The 21944-nt window shown below is 36.9% G+C and overlaps 2 protein-coding genes across 5 annotated transcripts in view; both read left to right on the forward strand.

Moving 5' to 3' along the window:
* The first annotated feature begins 772 nt into the window (after positions 1-772).
* LOC309501133 (CD48 antigen-like) lies at positions 773-7030 on the forward strand. 3 transcript variants are annotated; one of them, XM_082173174.1, is made up of 7 exons: positions 1550-1964; positions 3587-3889; positions 4329-4604; positions 4721-4849; positions 5234-5274; positions 5494-5619; positions 5761-7030. In XM_082173174.1, the coding sequence occupies exons 1-7, from the start codon at positions 1910-1912 to the stop codon at positions 5911-5913; spliced, it is 1083 nt and encodes a 360-aa protein (XP_082029300.1). In that variant the 5' UTR covers positions 1550-1909; the 3' UTR covers positions 5914-7030. The 3 variants fall into 3 exon arrangements, with proteins under 3 accessions (XP_082029301.1, XP_082029300.1, XP_082029299.1); XM_082173173.1 differs by having other exon boundaries at positions 1556-1964; positions 4718-4849; XM_082173175.1 differs by lacking the exon at positions 3587-3889 and having other exon boundaries at positions 773-1964; positions 4718-4849.
* A 21-nt stretch (positions 7031-7051) lies between these two features.
* Positions 7052-21944, forward strand: part of LOC309501150 (CD48 antigen-like) — a 134378-nt gene continuing 119485 nt past the window's right edge. Inside the window, exons 1-7 of one of the 2 annotated variants that reach the window (XM_082173202.1) lie at positions 7052-7260; positions 7800-8108; positions 8524-8787; positions 8964-9086; positions 10972-11012; positions 11416-11472; positions 11655-13045. In XM_082173202.1, coding sequence (XP_082029328.1) covers positions 7206-7260; positions 7800-8108; positions 8524-8787; positions 8964-9086; positions 10972-11012; positions 11416-11472; positions 11655-11783 — 978 coding nt within the window. In that variant the 5' untranslated portion in view covers positions 7052-7205 and the 3' untranslated portion in view covers positions 11784-13045. Of the gene's footprint in view, positions 7261-7799; positions 8109-8523; positions 8788-8963; positions 9087-10971; positions 11013-11415; positions 11473-11654; positions 13046-21944 lie in introns of those variants that run through there. The other variant, XM_082173201.1, reaches the window with a different exon arrangement.

Genomic DNA, 21944 nt, shown 5'->3' on the forward strand with positions numbered 1-21944 from the left:
GCAGGGAGACCGATCGCCATCTTACTCGAAAAAGTGCATGCTGGTTAGAAATTTTGTCTGTCTTGACTCCATGTGATTGTGATGCCATCAAAGTATCAAAGAGAGTGATTGGGGAGCAGCCGGCTGGTTCATTCTGCGCAGATTCTCCAGACTGAATTCTCATCTTACAAGTTGTAATTGCGAGCTCTACGAGGATGTGAATGCTTTTTACAAGTTGAAATCTCGTAAATATGACATGACGTTAACTTACCTTTATTCTAACACTTTCTTGCTCACAAATCTGTGTTTTTAGCAGTAAAAGCTCTTTAAATGCAATCGTAATTGTGTCATGACTCATGTTTATCAAAATAAAACTGATAAAAATAAATAGATCTTACTTTATTGGTATGTAAATATAGGCGTATGTTGAACTTTATTCTTCTACATACAGGCACTGTATTAGACATGTATAAAATATTGAATGAACATTTATCTGCTGCTACACTAAAACGTCTGAAACTTCTGTGTACGTAAATATTCTGCTTCATCTCTTGTAAAGTACGCAAACACTGCACGAGCCTTTTGTTTCTCAAAAAAAAAAAAAAAAAAAGTAGATGAATTTTGCATATTTCCTACATTTTTACAAACATATTATGTGTTTGTGCTTTTGTACAGTAAAAAAAAAAATAAAATAAAAAAAATAACATACAGCACCTTTACCAGTCAGTCAGGCAGAACATAAGGAGGAACTAAGCTAGAGAAGCTCAGATCACAAGACTAGTTTCTCAAAAGATGTTGTGTGGGAGCAAAACACCCACTAGTGAGCCTAAAAAAGACCCATATTAAAGAAATCTATAAGTATAAATACAGAAAATATAGCGAGGCAAAGAAAAAATCCACGTCTGTGCACTGACCATTTCTTAAAATAAAATCACATGATCTATCACAGGAGTTTTTAAGCAGCACTCTCTGTAGCAACATATGTCTCTGAAAGAGGAAGGATATGTGGGCTTCAGTTTCAGTTATCTGATCTGTCTCACCTCTCTCTCTCACCTCTGTCTCTCTCTGTCTATAAGCTAAACAGGCCACAATGTTAGGTAAAGTTGAAGATAAAAGAATACTTACTGGCACTGCAGAAAAAAAACCCCAGACTCTTTTAAGTATGGTTTATGCAACCATTTTTGCATGTGCAGAGAAATCATGAGCTTTAAAAATATATTTTCTGTACGAAGTTAAACTCCTTAAATGGTGACCTATGTATATCACACATTTGTGATGCATGTGAAAAAGACTTGAGACATTAAGGTTAAATGAGCTGATCTAATAGCTACTATGGCCTCCTATACCAAATGCCCTTACGTGTTTTTGGCGAAAAACTTGTTGTTTGGACTTGTTTATGAGTTTGACTTTAATGTTCTTAAAATGTCCAAGCAATTGGGATGAAATCAACAGCGTGTGGTGAGATTTCACTTTTGGCTTCTGAAAATAATCTGATAGGTTGTCAAGTGCAGCCTGCTTAGGTCTGCACTCACACTGCGAAGGTCTAGTGGTTTATAAAAAAAAAAAAAAGAAGAGGTTAGTAACCGTACAGCAGTAAGATCTTCCTTTGTTGATCTCTTAGAGGGGCTTGTGTCTCATGCTACAGTAGCATCACTTTGGGCAGTTTGAGTTCAGTTTTACAGATGCAAGGACAGGCTATAAGACAGTGACGAAGAGCAGAACAGCAGACATACAGTATAGGCTACAACATTACATTTAGTTTTTGCAATATGCTGTAATATGCATTTTTGGCTAGACCACTTAAATAAGGTTCACTGAGTGTTTCAGACAAAACGATCAACAACTTCTTCTTGACAAGTAGGAGCTACTACATCATAGGTATATAGGTGCTATATATACCCAGCTGGATCGATCCATTCTGTCTGTTGCAATGGAATTTATTCACCTTCTAACGCTCTTCATGACAATTCTGATCTCCAGCACAGGTATGAAAAGCTGCTCACATGATTAATGGTTAATTATTATTTCTATTGTTATATGCAATATATTACAGTATTCATTATTGTTTCATTTCCATAACTGGCTAGATGGATGTTGTTTGTATACAATATTCAAAAATTCAAAATATTCTGGAAATTCTCTTTCTCAACTGATTTGGAGATCACATGACATCCAAGGAGTAGGTCTCTAATATTTGCATGTATTTGTCTTATAAATGATTTACAACGGTCTAGGGCCAGCCGTAACATAAATGAATGTGCGCTTACTCACAGTCTTATGAATGATGTCAAACAAAAGTAGATTTATTAACAAGAAAATAAACCAGAAACAAAAGGAACAAATTCAGGAGTGGAGTTTGGCTTCGGACTTCGACTCATCACAGGACACTGTTCCATTAAAAAAGAACGGTTTGAATGTGGAATCAGCAGTCGATAAAGATGCACATTCTGGTGAACATATGCAACTGTCAACTAGGCCACACTCTTTGAAGAGTTAGCCTTTCTGCAGTAGATTTCCGTTTCAAAGCAGGACAAGCTGCAATGATGAGGTGCCCAACCTCAGGGCAGTAAAAACATTCATGGCTTTCCATACTGTCACTATCTCAGTTATCTTTACTCACAACATCTTTAGAATTCTGTGTACGAACACAAGAATTTTGCTTAGCAGGTGATGAAAAAACCTGCACTTGGTGAGTGAGCACAAATTCATCAGAGAAAAGCTGCTTCTGTAAGAGTACTTTCTGTTCAAATAAACAATAAAAAACAAAAAACAAAACAAAAGGAAAGATCTCTACCAAGCAGCTAATGAATGTGAAAAAAAAATCACTATTTTGTCTGGTTGTTACTTGGTATTAAAGTGACGGATTAATGTGGAATTTGTTAAAATGCCATATTCACAGAGTTTTTTTTAAATTTATTTAGTAAATAAAGGGTACTCTTTTGTTAGTGCCACTACTTTAGCCACACTCTTAAAAATAAAGGTTCTTTATTGGTATTGATGGTTAGATGAAGAACCTTTAACATCCACGGAACATTATCATTGCTCAAAAGCTTCATTATAATGGAAAAAAATTTCTTTAGGATATTATTATTATCTTTACACTAAGGAAAAAAATGGTTTAAGAACTGTTCACTGAAAGGCTATTTGGGGAACCAAAAATAATTATTATGAAAATCGTCTTTTGGAACCTTTATAAAAAAAAATATTGAGCCAACTCCATATTGAAACTAAGATAACAGCTCCGCCTAGTGGAAAAATTATGCACAATAAATATATAAAAGACAATTTAGGTGTTTGCAAATAGCGATGACGCCAGGATTATGACTTAGTTTAATTAGGACATCTAAGTAGCTTTTATATAGCCTACGTCCCTTAGAAAAACAACAACAATGGCATTGACATATTTTAAGATACTTTACTGTATTTCTGCCACCACAATGTGCAAGCAGCTGCAGTGATGTACAGTAACTGTGACGTCTGCTCCCTAATGGTCTAAAATAAATACATTTAAGGGTTAAAAGCTGTTGTATTGTTAAAAGTTTAAATTTAAACCAAGGCATGACAATTTAAAAAAAAAAAAAACTTCTCTTCTTGTTTCTCTCCTCAGCATCCAGAAACCATGTGTTTGTACAGACGGGGGACTCTGTTAAGCTGGACATCAAAAATAAATCACTGCCACAGTTTAAAAGATTTGTCTGGATAAATGATAAATCAGACAATGTAGTCAGATTTTTTAATCAAACTGGAGATTTAATACCTCACAGTTTATATAAGGACAGAGTGGAGTTTAACACGGAAACCTTCTCTCTAACACTGAAGAACATGCAGAAGACCGACAGTGGATTCTACACAGCAAAAACAATAGGAGAAAAAGAAACAATTGTTGCTGAACACAATGTATCAGTAATAGGTGATTGTTGGACAATTTTTAAGATCAGAATTTCAAGAGTATCTGCGTTATGATGTAGCAGAAACATGGAGGATATTAGTTGTGCATCTACTTACAGAGTAAAAGTTTACAATGCATTTTTAAAAATCTCAAGTGAATCTGCAGTGGCAAAAATTATTATTATTACATGGAAATGGAAGCAAATACAATGTTTTACATCAACTAAAATATGATGTGATGTGATGCAGTGGTTGTTCTGGTGTGACGAGCAGAAGTCAGCTCACTTCATCTAAAAAGAATCCAAGTAAAGTGTCAAATAGAAAGTCTTCTCACTCAACATCAACGGAGCAGAAAAGCACCAGAATAATTATCTTTGTTGCACTGCATTGCTACAACATGCTCTTTAAAAAGTCATTTAACCCATATCTTCATGCAAAATTTTCTTAAATATGTGTTTCAGATCCAGTGGATTCTCCTGTCCTGAACTGGAACGCCATCATGATCAGTGTTAACTCCTGTATTGTGAATGTCTCGTGTAGTGGTTATGTCCTTATACTCAGCACCAGCTACCACACCAACAGCTGCAGAGAAGAGCAAGTGACATCTACTGAAAGGCAGACTCTAACCCTGCATTGTATAGAGAACATAGTTGTTTGTAACTATAGTTACCCAGTCAGCTGGAAGAATGACACCATAGAGATTAACCCCATTTGTACACCTCATGAGCAAACCTTAAGTAAATAACTTACATCATATAATTCATTTCTTTAAAATGTATTCTCAATACTGAGATACACTCAATGATTGTTCTGATGGCTGTAGTTGTTAATGTGATGTCTTGCATTTCAGCAGAGAATCCCAAAGAAAGCAACAGTCCTCTCAATTGGCACTTGATGATTGGCACAATCATTGCTGTTGTTCCACTGGTGGTTTTAGCAGCAGTTTCTGTAATATGCTGCTCTTACAAGAAGCATAACAAAGGTATTTTTGTCTTAATGAAATAAAAAAGGAATGTATCCTTGATTTATTCGAGGTACTCAATCGCTGGCTGAACACTGTAAAACATTTCTGACCCTCCCAAATCAAAAATTTCAAGTGACCGATAACATCTAAATTTTTCAGTTGGCCCAAGTGAAATTCTTGTTGCAATAGTCTGTTAACATTGGCTCAATGAGAAATAATACGTCAGACTAATTGAAAAATTTAGATGTTATCGGTCACTTGAAATTTTTGACTTGGGGATGTAATTTTTTTTTACAGTGAAGGAAAAGCAAAGAACACACACAAATAGTCACACTTACACTTTCTGTGATGACAGTAATGATCAGTTGTTTCTTTAAAATGATACTATTCTAAATCTCTTAGGGGCCCAAGAAGAGAATCAAACTATTTATGCACAAGTTCAGGTAATCATCTTTTTGTGCAGCCATCTTAGATAATAAATGCTCTTAATTCAAGAATGAATTAATGAATCCTAACCCATAATTCTCCAGAATGTCAATTTATGCTGTAGAATTATTGGAAATACATCAAACCTCTTCAGTGTCCATACTACTAGCCATACTGTAAATGTAAATGTAAATGTGCAGAAGGATTTGTGACTGTTTGATTGGATTGTTCCGCAGCCAAAGATTAAAGAGCAAAGACCCCTGGAGATGTTGGAGAAATCAGCGAATCCTAAAACTATCTATGGGTTTACAGGAGAGTACAAACAAACTCACAATACCAGTCAGAACACGTCTAGCCCTGAGGTAAGAAAGAGAAGAAGACATTTACTTTCCTCATTGTGAAGACACTTAATATATGCTCATACAAAGCCTTGTGAAGACAGATATACAGATAGATGGAAAATATATGTACTTAGTTTGTATTTACTGTATGTATATTCACAGATACGGGCAGAGGTGCAAACAGAAAATCACCCCAGCACCACCTACAGTACAATAGGACAACACCAAAAAACATCATTTCCTACTGAAACAGACAATACAATTTATTCAGTAGTGTGTAAATCCTCAAAAGGAAGACAACTTGGTCATTCATAACTGAGGATGAATACTGTATATGTAAAAATGTGGCATCAAACAGTGGATGCTGCTGTTTTCATCAATATCTTAAACGTGCCATGCACAGGAATAAAAATGTAAGTTAATAGTATGAGTGATAATTGTATTGTTGTAGTTGCCTGATTGTCATTAAAGTGTTTGTTTCATTAACTGTGTTCTGACTTATTTTTGCAATGACACAGCTCATAATATTAACTGGATTTATCATGTCTCTCTCTGAAACATTTCTTTGTATATTAAAGGAGTGTTCCAGGTTAAATGTGATTTTGGCACTATTAACAGTATTTTGTCTCACTTGCAAAGGAGAAGATTTTCAGTCATATTTTTCACAAAACAGACAAAAACAAAAGTCAAAAAAGTAATGACAGAATTGTACTTCTGTACACAATTTATACAGTAAAGTATAATTACATAGCAATATAAATTTGTTTTTGTACATTGTTATTGTGGAAACAAAGTATTTTATTTTTGTTAATGATATTACGAACACATTAAGCTTTAGTTTTTGGGACTAAAACTGGGACTCTAAAGTTGAAAACGACGGTCAGGTGACATATATCATTAATTCAATATGACAAAATGGCTGTAATTGACTAATGGAGACATTACAGTATCTTTAAATAAATTAAAGACTATATGGCCCTGTTTCCACCTGGTTAAGAGGCCTTTTTTGGTGGTTTGATTACAAGTCAGCGATAAATGCAGGAAACTGGGTAAAAAATAAAGAATAATAGTTTTAAAGGAACTGAGATCAGCTGATTTGAAGCATCAGCTACAGTCTGATTTGGTTTTGCATTTTGGAAAGAAAAAGGCCAATAGAAAAGTGAAAATAGTTCTGAGAAAAGATCTAGCATAATTTGTTTGCAGATGCCACAGGATGTGGTGCAGATTGGTACCTGCTATATATAGAATGTCTTTAAAGTTTGTGTAAAAACGTCCTGAGCAACACACACACACACGCACACGCACACACACACACACACACACACACACACACACACACACACACACACACACACACACACACACACACACACACACACACACACACACACACACACACACACACACACACACACACACACACACACACACACACACACACGATCCAGCATATATTAATGAGAAGGAGATGTGTTTATTAAATGAGAAGTCAAAATGTGCTTACACTGTTTAAAACAGGACTTCTGAGGAACTTTCCATTTCCGTTATAGGGAGTCTCGGCAGCAGTCATTTTCAGTTCTGTTTTTTAATCTTTTCATTTTGTGAAGATGGCAGTACATCACCTACTCATATTTCTTCTTTCTCTTCTGACCTTTAAAACAGGTAAAAACACATGCTCATTATGTTGATTGGTTATTAATGGTTGTTGTGACTGCACACGGCATGGCTCAGATTCTGTCATTGCATATTTTATATTTTTTTTATACAATTATAAAATTTAAACTTATCAAAGCATGTAGCATGGATGCATTCTGAGACATGCATCTCAGTGTATCATGCAAATGGGGGAATTTCTTCTATTTAAAAGCATTTTCCATCCGTAGGCGGTCAGCTCTACCAAACCAACTACGTCACGTAGAGAGCCAAAGGAATTACTTTTGAAACAATGGGCTCTCTAGATTGTTTAAACCAAAACATGGGGCAATCAGACTATAGTTTATTTAGGTAATCTGAAACAAATATCTCCAAATATGTGCATTATAGCTGTATTACATTTTTATTATGCTATTCTCTCTTGAAGAAAAGTTTTATTAAATGTCAAACATATTATTTATTTGATCATGCCCATTTCAGGAAAAATTTACAATGGGTCTTTCACCAGCCACACTCAGAAACAATACTGTATATTTCTCTCTCCTCAGGGTTCAGTGCTGAGATCTCTGTGTTTGTGAAGACGGGAGATTCTGTTCAACTGGATATACAGACACAGAAACTACCAGAGTTTGATGTTTTATCCTGGACAAATGATAAATCAGACAATATAGTTAGATATATAAGTGGAACTAAAGAAGTAAAACCTCATAATTCCTACAAGGACAGAGTGGATTTCAATGATGAAACCTTCTCTCTCACACTGAAGAACATGCAGAAGACAGACACTGGACTCTATACAGCAATAGCAAGTGGAGAATCAAATACAAATATTGCTTCATACAGAGTATCTGTTATAGGTGAGTGTGATTTTGCTTGGAGTTTTCAGATCATTTAAGACTCATTGATGTATTTTATTTTGTGCAATATTATACAGCACAGATATAAGTAGTGAAATGTTTATGTTTAAAATAAAAGATAGAGTGAAATGGGGGGAGACAGAGGATGAAATTTACACCTTTTGTTTGAGCATTGGTAACTCAGTGGTTGTTTGTGATATATCTCTCAACATTTGATACATGGTAGCCATATTTGTCTGCTAAAAATATAACTCACATGGACATGCATAACACGATTATGTGAGTTAATGTCAAACACAACGAGTTCCATTGTTACAACCTACCTATTCATTCTTTCAGATGATGTATAAAACTCAGTTTAAAAAAATTGACCCATGTGATATTGTTGAAAAAAATAAATAAATGTGTGTTTCAGACGCTGTTGATGCTCCTGTTCTGACTGTAAACTCAAACTGGTCCAGCAGTGACTCCTGTACTGTGAACTTCACATGCAGAGCTCATGACCTCATGATAAACTCTAGCTATCAGAACAACAGATGCTCTCCAGAGGAAGTGACATCACAAAACAACACTCTCATCCTGAACTGCAGTGAGGAATCCATCATCTGTAACCATAGCAACCCAGTTAGCTGGAAAATAGACAGAATAAACATTACACAGCTCTGTGTCAATAATAAAGGTACACACACACACACACACACACACACACACACACACACACACACACACACACACACACACACACACACACAAATATTTAGTTTTGGTTGACTAAATGTAGTCTAACTGCTGATTTGATTGACCTCAGTATACCTGAACTGTCAACTATCTTAATAATATGTGTCTCATTTTCAGAACACAACAAAGGTGACGACGAGACTCTTCCACTTCTCCAGTTTTGGCCATATATTTTGGTGGCAGTGTGTCTTTTGGCAATTGCACTATTTCTAGCATTTCTCTACAGCAAGTGTAAAAAAGGTATGTTGCCTCGTACATATTTTCTATATGAAAAACAAATCTCATCATCGGTTCATCAGTGAGATCAAGCACTTTTGTACTGAAATCAGTGTTGCCAGATGTACGATAATTATCGTATTTGTACGATAATTTTGACCTCTGTACGATGTACGATCAATAATGAAAAAAATCCCATAATGTACGATAATTTCAGAGTTTTCAGTCGTTCGTCCAAACACACATCCTACCGCCTCTCTCTCTGACCCCGAATCATTTTGCAGGCTCGCCTGCCTGCACGCAAGCACACACACACACACACACACACACACACACACACACACACACACACACACACACACACACACACACACACACACACACAGGGACCACACGGTGTCGCCCGCACGTCAACACTACACTACAGTTTTGCACTACAATTTTTTTTACACTACACTACAATTTTAATTATGGTCTAGTTCAAAATGTGCACTGTCGGCATATCTTTTGCACTTTGGCAAAAAAAAGTTAAGTAGCCAGACTTCCTCCAGTTAGTGTGAGCGTATTACACAGCTTGTTTAAATTGGCTGTAAAATTATTTGGAAAATAAAATTGTTGGAAAATAGCTATATTTTATGAGTTTGGTTGGTGTACGATAATTTTTCTCAAAAAACGATAATTTTGAGGTTTTGGTACGATACTTCGACATTTCTAATCTGGCAACACTGACTGAAATAAGCAATTGAAACGTAAGTGTATTCAAAAGTTTAATCAAAAGAGCATCAAAAGAGTAGCATAAGATCAAATGTGATGCAAAGGATTACTAAAATCTTATATCTGAAATGTTTTACACTACACCTGATACATGATGAAACCTTTTTCTATACAGTCAGATACAGAAGGACAGTTGACTACAACATAATACTACAGAGAATCAGTTTAGAGCAGTTTAGAATTCACAGCCAATATAAAAATCTCTTTTGTGCTTACAAAAATCAAGTGTAGCGTCAGTTCTGGCAGGTCACGTTAGTCAAGCTCGCATCAACTGACTCTCAGCTGATCCCCGTCTACCTATAGACCTTAAGTAGCCCCGCCCCTTTTCAGCGCTGCGCTCGTTGTCTTTTGTCTTCCGGTCTGTATTTTCACAGCGATTTTTCGTGTTTATTAATGAATGGCTCGTTTTAAAATCTTCCCGATCGACTGACATTTGTTAAGTCATCTGCTTTAAACATTACAATCCTCATGATAACTTTCGTTAACTTTACATTAAGTAAATCCACTTCAAAAGCTAATTACTCCTAGACATCAATGCCATAGAAATATACAGAGCGACCGCAAAAACGGAAGTTAAAAGACAATCATTTCTAAAGATGGCGGCGCCCTTGTTTCTCTGGCGCATAAGGTCTATAGGAATACGACGCCTATCACTGTATACATATATAAGCTCCTTCAGTATTATCAGCAGCTATCACATTTCTCAGGAGATAATAACCCTCCTCCATCCCCAGCTCCTCCTCTTGTCCAGTCAGGATTTGGCATTCTGATTCCCCTTAAATATTCTCGATTATGTTGAACATTAAAATCTTGAATTAATGATATCTGCATTACATTCATGTTGGTTCTGTTCTGTTTACCCTATAAGGGAGGTTAGGCTGCACGGATGCGCAGGGAGTTCTTGTCCAGAACAGAACTATACCGCCAATCCAAACTGTGTGCTAATTGTCATTCGTATATGACAATAGTGGTCCTGACAGAACTGCATGCTGAATTTAATTTAATTTTAATTAGCTAAAAAAAATAAAAAAAAACCTTTAGCTTTTTTTAATAAATGAATGTTCTTTTTTATTTGATACGTGTCTTTGTTTATATACTGTATTACTGAACATTAGGTGTATTACTGAACTCATAGGTGCTCAAGAAGAAGGTAGTGGAGTCTATGCTCAAGTTGAGGTAAGATTCAAATGACTATTCTTTTATTCATGTTGGAAATATCTTGGGAGGATATATCATATGCATCCCTTTCTGCAATATTTAGTTATTTGTTTGTCTTGAGGTTTTGCTTCCATACACATAAATAAGTGATTCTCAACCTTATCAGAACATATGCTGTATATCCTTATTTTATGTCAGAAATTGTATTTCAAATCACCATACATACCATCTAAAATGACATAACTATGGTAAATATCTGGCAATATTTGACTGTTTGATAAATACAGCAGATGTTTAATAATGGAGCACAGCATAATCATGATCTTATGTGACTTTTGTGCATGCAAACACTTACTACTATTTTTTTTTTTTTTTTTTTGATAGAACATTATAAATAAAGTTTTTCGTTTAAATATTTCAGGCTCAAGAAATGCAGAAAAACAACAGTGACGGTCATACAAATGATATTCCAGAACAGGTGAGAATAATATAAAAAGTTAACAGGCTAAGATTCTGAAAAAGGCTTTTATGAAATGCTTGTTCTATAAACTGTAAGTTAGTGAATGTTCTATAAAATTGTCTTTATTTAGTTTAGTAATTGTTCAGCTAAACAGAATTATTCAGGGGACATTTAAATAAAAAATATTTGTATTTCATAAGGTTCAAGACCAGACACAAGAGCAAACGGGAGATAATCGACCCAACACAATCTACTGCACAGTAGGACAACACCAAAAACCTGCAGTCCCCCTCGAAACAATTTATTCAGTGGTGTGCAAACAACCATAACCAAACTCCATTTGCAACCACCAAACACTATGTTGATGATGCATAAAATGAAACTGTGGCTGTTTGTCTCATGGGGAAGTTTCACAAGGGCTGATCGTAAATGGCACCCAATCTTATCATGTCTGCCATTATATGTTATAGAAAAAAACGGTATGCATTTAGTAAGAACTGTTATAATAAGATAATAATAAGAACTGTTCATACATGCAGTATGAACAGAACTAGCATTTGTTTAGTAGTATTGGTTTCAAAATCCAGATCCAAACTGTCTTTATTCTGTTCTGAATTTGATTTTGTAACTTCCAAACTGAGGTAAACTGTGTTGTGGCAAAAAACAATTATTAAACAATCATCATCGCTGCATAAGAGACACCAAGAATCAAATTGTATTTTAAAAGATATTTATTCTCCTCCATGAGGCTTAGTCACAAAATCACAGCAGCTACCCCGTGACGTGAGCAAGACCTGACACCCAGCCCAGGAAATTCCCTTCTTATACTACTTCTTCAAGGTCTTTTCTCTGTAGTTTTCCACTCACCCAGCCACATCTAGCTGATTTAGAATAGAATGACCCCTTTAACCCCCCTTGGCTAAATTATCTTCCATACCCAAAGAGTTAAAGGTTCTTAACCATTTGTCTTACTGTGTGTGTCTTGCTTACGCCAGGTGCACAAACATACATGTATCCTGTTCACATTCCACAATATAGACATGTGACACATTATGTTGCAATATATGTTGAAGATCAATGGAAATCAAATTGTTTGAATTCCAAATGTGTGACAACTAACCCCGGTTTGCCCCACATGAAAATCAGTAGAATAAAACTGAAGATGGATATAATATTGACCTCATCACCTTCCATATCATATTTAACAAGTATGCATTTCAATTTAAATAGGTATAAAGCCAGACAAGTTAATGCAGTACAGATGCAAATCCAGTCATTTAGCCATACGCTGCATTTACCTGGGTCACTGTGGATGATTAGTGATCCAATAGCAATGTACAGAATTTGAGTTGGATGTTGTAGATATGTGAACTCCAATTCAACATTTCATTAGATAAATCACGTCATAGGACAGAACCGTTTCAAAGGATAACTAAAATAGTAATTGCATCTTAAAACTAATGCTTATTTTTTTCTGTGTGTAGCCTTCTAACCTTTTTAATGTGTATTTGTGTGAACTGTTGTTTTAACTCTAATATGAAATGTTTTGTAGAACTGAAACTAAAACCAAATAAACACTTTGATAAATAAATTATGTAATATTTTTTTCTAGAAATGAATGCAGAAATACTGCAGATAACAAACTGTCTTTACTAGGCTACTTTAGACAGCATGAAAAAGTAAAGAAATCGAATCATTTTTGGGGTGCAAAAATGCTAACACACACACACACGCACACACATATATACATATCGTCGCTGCCCGATGAAACTCACGTATGTCCAAAACGGTTACTTTTCAGGAAGTGAAAAAAACACCGTAATTTCAAAAGCAGTTGAACGTAGCATTGTCATACTTGGTACGGCATCTTTAAATGTAACCATATTCTTGCCAGTGTAATGATATAATCCACATTTGACCAAAATCGAGTTTAAATGGACATACGTGCATATTTTACAGTAACGGTGGTCGATACGCGTTCTTCCGATCATTAATTAGAATGGCCAAGTCGCGTTTCATATTGACAGATGAATAGGCTACGCTCAGTTTATTAAATAGCCTACGTCTCAGTTTATTAAATGTCTCTTGCAAACTATGAAGGGACAATGAATCAACACTCATTGCTGGGCCGGCGCGTCCATATAGGCGAACTAGGCAATTGCCTAGAGCGGCACTTTTGTAAGGGCAGCAAAATGTGTGCCAACCGGGAATGAACAATTCACAAAATAGGCTAGGCTATATGATCATATAATCATACATAATCAGAGAGCCTTTTTCTTTTCGTTTTGAATTATTTCGTTTAAAGACTTTTCAAGCTTTGTGTATTTGATGTATTTCTCATGTCTGTGTGAGGCATACACTGAGTTTCGTTTAAAAAAAATACAGCCATTTCTGTTTTTTTCTTTAAAACAAAAAAACAAGCTGCACCCTTTTTTTTACATTTCATCTTTCATTCCGAAATAGAATAATGAATGAACGAAAAAGTACACGGACCCAACATGTAGGCTATTAGCCTTTTTACCCATTATCAATCTAAATTAATCTCGTTTTTAATTTAACTTAATTTAGTTTTTCTTTATTTAAATTTCGGGTTTTTCTTTATTTAATTTTCGTTTTTTCTTTATTTAAATGTCATTTTTCTTTATTTAAATTTCGTTTTTTCTTTATTTAAATTTCATTTTTCGTTTTTTAAATTTCGTTTTTTTCTTTATTTAAATTTAGTTTTTCTTTATTTAAAATTCGTTATTCTTTATTTAAATCTACCCTTTACTGTGTCAGTAATTTATTAGTCAGGAAAATATTAGACTACCTTAAAAGTATTGCTTAAGTTAACAGACCCGTGCGTGAACATCTCCACAATAAAAAGTGACAATTACTTCGTCTAGACCATTTACCGGTAAATAACAGTTGTGAATATATTGCGAATATATAATAAACTTGAACAGTTGTCAAAAACAAACGTTTGCTGATACTTTACCTCACAGAGTTATTCGGCTATCCAATGCTGAGCTTCCAGAGACGCTTAGACCGGCGAGATGCCTCCACAGGGCGGGAGATACGCGGCGTGATTGACAGCTTTGACACCAAATGGATATACGTGAAAATCAGATGACATGATTTCACAACTTTTAAGGCAGTAAGGCAAGACATAACATCTCTGAGCCATTGAGTGTGGGTGGGCGGGGCAGCATCCTTCCATCTGATCAGAACAGCACGCCGAGCCAACAAAGAGGTAAAAGACAGAACACGACGTTGGGTTGGTGAGAGGTGGGTACTAGCCCCCCCAGTGGTACCAAAAATGACAACCAGAGGGTTGGGCTTTAAGTCAATCTTAAGGATTACAGATAAAGTTCGGAAGACCTCCTTCCAGAAATTTTCCAGGCTTGGACATGTCCAAAACATATGAATGAGGGAAGCCTCATCGCTCAAACATTTATCACAGTGGGGGTCCACATTTGGGTATATACTTGAGAGTATAACCTTAGACCAGTGAGCTCTGTGTACAACCTTAAATTGTAGCAAACGGTGGCGGGCGCAGAGAGATGATGTGTTGATTAGTTTGAAAATAGATTCCCATTCACTGTTTGATAGTGAGGTGTTTAGGTCATGTTCCCAAGCCTTTTTGATCTTATCAAGAGGAGCTTGTCTGATTTCCACCAGCTTATCATAGATGATGGATATGAAGCGTTTGCGTGTTGGGTTTAGAGAGAGAATATCATCGATCATGCTTGCATCATTTACGTTGGGGAAGCTGGGCAGCTGGGAGGCAAGAAAATGTCTGATTTGTAGGTATCTGAAAAAATTATCTTTGGATAAATTGTACCGTGGAGAGAGTTGTTCAAATGAGGGAAAACAATTGTTAATAAAGAGGTCTTTAAAACGCACCAAGCCCTTTTTTTTCCACTTCTCGAAAGCAGTGTCTTGTAGAGAGGGCTGAAACAAGATATTTTTATGGATGGGACTGAGGATTGAAAAGTCAAGGAGGCCAAAGTGTCTTCTAAACTGTGCCCACACTCTCACAGTGCTTTTAACAACCAAGTTAAATATGGGAATATTTGGTGGTAGAGGGAGTGGGGATCCAAGTAGTGCAGGGATAGAAACGTTTTCTGAGGAGTTAAGCTCCATCTTAACCCATGACGGGCAGCCAGATTGATGATCTTGGAACCAAAAGGTTAGACACCGCAAGTTAGCCGCCCAATAATAAAACCGAAAGTTGGGCATTGCCAGTCCTCCCTTATTTTTGGATTTCTGAAGGTGGGCTTTATTCAATCGAGGGTGCTTGCCTTTTCAGATATACGATGTAATAACTGAGTCTAATGTCTCAAAAAAAGATTTAGGTATGAAGATTGGCACAGTTTGAAAAAGATATAAGAATTTAGGGAGAATATTCATTTTAATGGAATTAATTCGGCCAACTAGGGAAGTCGACAAGGGTGACCACTGCGTCAGGGTATGTCTTGTCTTATTTAGCAAAGTTAGGAAGTTTTCTCGGAAAAGATCCTTATGCTTTCTTGTGATTTTAATACCCAGGTAGGTAAAGTGGTGTTTCACAACTTTAAATGGGAAGTTATTGTATTGTGTTTTAAGGGCTGGTTCATTCACTGGAAAAAGTTCACTTTTGCTTAAATTTAGCTTATATCCTGAAAACTGGCCAAAATTTCTGAATAGGGACAGTACATGAGGCAGGGAGATATTAGGCTTTGATATAAAAAGTAATAGGTCATCAGCATACAGGGCCACCTTATGTTCTTCTCCTCCCCTCCACATTCCCGAGATCTCCTTGCAATCACGAAAGGCAGCCGCCAGTGGCTCTATAGCAAGATCAAAAAGTAGTGGACTTAAAGGGCACCCTTGGCGAGTTCCTCTGTGAAGGGTAAATGGACTGGACAGCTGGGAATTGGTAAGTACTGATGCAGTGGGGCATGAATACAGTAATCTAATCCATGAGATAAAATTCGGTGGAAAGTAAAATTTTTCCAAAACTGCAAAAAGGTATGTCCACTCCACCCGATCGAATGCTTTCTCTGCATCTAAAGAAAGAACACATTCAGGTACAGCAGAGGCAGGGGAGTATAACATACTGAATAAACGGCGTGTACTGTAATAGGAGTGGCGATTCTTGATAAAGCCATTTTGATCAGTGGATATGACTGACGGCAGAACATTTTCTACTCTATGAGCCATGATTTTAGCAAGAATCTTAACGTCCACATTCAGCAAAGAAATTGGTCTGTAAGAAGAGCACTGTGTTGGATCTTTTTCTTTTTTGGCAATTAAAGTAATTGTTGCTTCACTGAATGATACAGGGAGTATGTTTTGTTTGAATGAATCAGACAGAACAAGACTTAGGTGCGGTACAAGCAACGAAGAGAATGACCTGAAAAACTCCGCTGGAAACCCGTCGGGTCCAGGGGACTTTCCTGACTGCAGAGAGGAAACAGCCAGCTCTATCTCCTCCTTCGTTATTGGCCTGTCAAGTCTCTCTCTGTCATCAGGAGAGAGCTCAGGAATTTTTAAGTTATCCAAGAAGTTGTACATCTGCATATTATCATTTTGAAGTTCAGAGGCATAAAGATTGCTGTAGTAGTCTCTGAATGTATCGTTTATTTCAGTAAGATTGGATGTTATTTTGCCGTCGGCCATTTGAATCTGTGTGATCAGCTGTTTTGCTCTGGATCCTCTTAAGCAATTGGCTAGCATTTTCCCAGGCTTGTCCCCTTGTAGATAAAACAGGCTTTTGCTCTTTAAGAGCTGCTGTTCGATTGGGTATGTAGAAAGGAGATCAAATTTGGTTTGTAATTCTACTCGTTTTTGGAGAAGGTCTTTGTTACCAGACTGAGAACACTGCTGATCTATTTGTTTAATCTGAAATGCTAAATCTTGTCGCTCCTTCCGGGCTGTCTTTTTCATATTAGCAGTGTAAGAAATAATTTGGCCCCTAAGAAAGGCTTTCATAGTATCCCACACAATTAAACTAGAGATTTCCGTAGAGGTATTTGTGTCAAAAAAGAAAGCTATCTGCTCTTCTATAAATTGTATAAAGGTATTGTCTGATAGCAGGGTTGTATTAAAACGCCAGTGTTTCCTATGAGGGGGAAGATTTAAGAAGTCTATTTTTAATGTAACAGGTGCATGGTCTGATATTACAATTGGCTCATACGTACATGAGCATACTGATGGGAGAAGCTCATTTTGAACAAAACATATCCGAGATTCCATAATCCAATAGGAAAGACTGAATTGTGGAGGCTGATTTACTGAATATGCCAGGCTTGGGAGAGGACCGGTCCAGCACCGGGTCCAAACAGCAATTAAAATCCCCTCCAAGAATAAGAGCGTATGAACTAAGATCAGGTAGAGAGGAGAAAAACTTTTTGAAAAATCCTGCATCATCGTAGTTGGGAGCGTACACATTAGCAAGCACTACTTTTACATCTCCCAACTTCCCTGAAACAATGATAAATCGCCCGTTTGGATCTGAAGTCACATTATGCTGCTCAAATGGTATATTTTGGTTAATTAGAATTGAGACCCCCCTAGCCTTAGCCTGGAAGGAGGAGTGAAAATGGTGCCCCGCCCACCGAGACATGAGACGTAAATAGTCAGAGCCACAAATATGTGTCTCTTGTAAAAAGATAATCTCTGCTCTTGCCTGTTTTATAAAAGAGAATACCTTCCTCCTTTTAATCGGGTGGTTCAAACCTTTAACATTCCAGCTCAAAAGATTCAGTGAGCTATGCATTATCTATGGTTGATAAATTTGGTTTCATGGAACAGATACCTTTAAGACTCCAGGTCATAGGGGACATAAAATAATCTGATAAGGTAACATAAAAAAGCTGTACACAGACATGTTTCATAGATATTATTCTACAGGCATCGGCATTACCAGAACAACCCCCCACCCCCCACCCCAATAACAAGACAGCTACCCAGGAACCTGGCAGCAAGCTCTTCAAATTCCCCATCACACAGAGAAAAAAAAAACCTCTCCCTGTTTGAACACAAATCTTCAGCTCTCAACATAAAAAAAAAAAGGGAAGAAAAAAAAAAAAAGGAGGAACCCCCCCCCCTCAATACTCTGCGGTAAAGTTAGACTCGTAAGAAGTGTGACATTTAAAGTGGCTGGACCATGAGTGGTAAAGCAGTCACAATGGGAGCTAGACAGGCCGCTCCCGGCTCATACCTGCACAGCAGATGCTTGCAGAAGTCAGTCCGTTGTAGCCAGTCGCCCACAGTTACCCCGTTGGCTCCGCCGCAGCCGGTAATCCGGCCACAAAACTGTTTGCCTCATCCGCCGAACGAAGCCACTTCTTATTTCCGGACGGGAGGGTGACACGGAGCCGTGCAGGGTAAAGAAGAGATGGCTTAAATCCGCGCTTGTAGAGCTCCATCATCACGTCTCTGTATTCTGCTCGCTGGGCAAGAACCTCGGGACAGTAATCCTCCACTATCCGGATCTGTTGCCCGCGGAATTCCAGCATCCCCCTCCGTCGAGCTTCACGGATGAGCTGCTCTTTTACCTGGTAGCGGTGTATGCAGATTATAACTGGCCGCGGTCGCTGTCCGTTCGTCGGTTTGGCTGTCGGGACGCGGTGGGCTCTGTCAACCTCCGGGGGAGATGCGAGCGTCTCGGTTCCAAAGACCTCGCGCAACAGGCTGGAAAAGAACTCCGTAGGGCGACCAGTCTCAGTGGATTCTGCAAGGCCGAGGATGCGCAGGTTTTGTCGCCGACTCCGTCCTTCCAGGTCAGTGACTTTAGCCATTAGCTTGGTGTTGGTTTCACCGAGTTTGGAGCAGGTATTCTCCAACTCACACACCCGTTGGCTCAGGTCGTCTGAGGCGAGCTCCAGAGATGAAAGTCGTTGACCGTGTTCTTGAACAATGGTATGGACTTGGTCAAACTTAGTTTCGAGCGAGCTGAAAGAGGCCTTAAACTCGGCAGAAAGCGCTTCACGGTGTTGCTCAAGTAGCTCGGAAATGGCGTCCGTCGACGAGCCGGCCGAAGTTTCTTTTTTAGACGTTTTGGAGCCTTTAGCAGCCATTTTAATGCTATCGCGGCGTAAAATATCTTATGTGCCACTATATGTCACACTTTGGTTTACATTAAGATGAGGTAAGAGTTTTAAAAGGGAAAAGTTGTTGGAGCCCCTCGAAGCTGCTTCTACTCCATGCAACTGCAAACCGGAAGTCAAGTATTTTTTAGTGCATTTTGATAACCACTAGATTGTATATTATTTGTATATTATTAGATTGTATACATGGGTAGGCTTATGTGGAGATATTGTTGCCTGCTCTCAACACTGGATATGAACCGAGATGTTGGAGGTGAAATATGGCCTGTGAGTGTTTCCATCAGAAGGAGATAATGAGAATGAGATAGTGTGTGAGGTGTGTGAACTCTAAGTGAAATGTTTTTGACACTCTGATTGGTGGATTTTCTTTACATCATTATAGGTAGGCTAATGTAGTTTTTCTCCACAAATTCTGCGGTTAAACGGATATATTATTGCTTAATCCATTCAATATAATATGATACTAGAGAGAAAAGCATGCATGATTTTGATAAGGACCTGGACCCTGATAGCCATGTGTTGAATGAAAGATGTGACACCTCTAAATATTATACTGATTCTGAATTTAATTTAAACGTTAATTCAAGGGACAGTCTGTCACTTGTTCATTTCAACATCCGAAGTCTTTATGCAAATTTCAACAAAATGAAGGATTATCTCACTACATTTACAAGTCGATTTAAAATAATAGCACTTTCTGAAACATGGATTAGCAATGAAAAGGGTGTAGACTTTGAAATAGAAGGATACAAGCTATACCATGTAAGTAGATCAGAAAAAAGAGGAGGAGGTGTGGCGTTGTATGTTGATAGTCATTTGAAATGCAAACTTGTTGAAAAAATGTCTATTGCAATCGAGGGAATCTTTGAATGTGTTGCTGTTGAAATCGATATGGGAAGAAACAGGAATGTGATCGCTGCTTGCATTTATAGAGCTCAAGGATCCAAAATAGATGTTTTCCAGGACAAATTTGAACAATTACTTGATGCACAGAATAACCACAAAACATTTTTAATAAGTGGTGATTTCAATATTGATTTTCTTAATCAAGCTAAATGTAAGTTTACTTCAGATTTCTTAGATGCATTGTATACAAGATCTCTTTTTTTTCTGATTACACAGCCTAGCAGAATCACTAGCTCATGTGCCACATTAATTGATAATATTGTCACAAATGATGTTCAAAAAATTGTTCAAAGTGGATTATTGATAAATGACTTAAGCGATCATTTGCCTGTTTTTACCATATATGACATGCAACCTGAGATATACAAGAGTTCACATCAACCATCATATTTTAGAGTGAGAACTGAGAAAACAATAAATGACTTTAGGAGTGTGCTTTCACAACAGAACTGGTCAGGTGTTTATGTGAATGCAGCATATGAAACTTTCTTAAACATATATATATCTAGCTATGATAAATGCTGTCCACTAAAGCTGTCAAAGAAAACCCCTAAAAGTGATAAACCTTGGATGACATTAGGATTAATTAAAGCATGTAAAAAGAAAAATAGATTGTATAAAGACTTTGTAAAAAATAGGACATCTAATTGTGAGGCCAAATACAAAGCATACAAAAATAAATTGACGACAATTTTAAGAGAAACTAAAAGGGATTATTACAATAAACGATTGAAAGATAATAAAGGAAATATGAAAATAACATGGAAAATATTAAATAATATAATAAAACCAAACTCACAACATATTAATTTACCTGAATACTTTGTGTAGAATGAAACTGTTATGAACAATAGCATAGATGTGGCCAATGAATTTAACTCATTTTTGATCAATATTGGGGAAAATATTGCCAAATCAATTGATTTATCTAACCAAAGTCAAAATGTTACCTGTAGAATGGAAAGTAGAATAATGCAGTCTATGTTCCTGGGTGAGGTTCAGGAAAATGAAATTGCGTCTATTGTTAGCAAATGTGAAAATAAAACTTCTACGGATAGTGACGGACTTGACATGACCATTGTAAAAAGGACCATTGACTGTATTATTAATCCACTGACTTTTATTTTTAATTTGTCTATACATTCGGGTGTCTTTCCTGAGAAGATGAAGGTCGCTAAAGTCGTTCCACTATTCAAAAATGGAGATGTACATCATTTTAACAACTACAGACCAGTGTCATTGCTCTCTCAGTTCTCTAAAATCCTTGAAAAGTGGTTTGCTCAAAAAATAAAAATTTTTTTAGAAAAACAAATTAATTACTGAAAAACAATATGGCTTTAGAGCAAAAAGATCAACAGCTTTGGCATTAATTGAACTCATAGAAAAAATAACATCTGCAACTGAGAATAAGCAACACACAGTGGGGGTCTTCATCGACTTAAGCAAAGCATTCGACACCATAAATCACAGTTTGCTATTGTCAAAATCATACAACTATGGCATTAGGGG

This window comes from Leuciscus leuciscus, assembly GCF_965113295.1.
Source record: "Leuciscus leuciscus genome assembly, chromosome: 6".
Taxonomy (NCBI): domain Eukaryota; kingdom Metazoa; phylum Chordata; class Actinopteri; order Cypriniformes; family Leuciscidae; genus Leuciscus; species Leuciscus leuciscus.

Excerpts from the sequence above, each read along its gene's own strand:
- LOC309501133 (XM_082173173.1), top strand. The coding sequence starts at position 1,910 with ATGGAATTTATTCACCTTCTAACGCTCTTCATGACAATTCTGATCTCC. Across the intron at positions 3,890-4,328 it reads ACACAATGTATCAGTAATAG|ATCCAGTGGATTCTCCTGTC; the intron begins GTGATTGTTGGA and ends TATGTGTTTCAG. Across the intron at positions 5,620-5,760 it reads AGAACACGTCTAGCCCTGAG|ATACGGGCAGAGGTGCAAAC; the intron begins GTAAGAAAGAGA and ends GTATATTCACAG.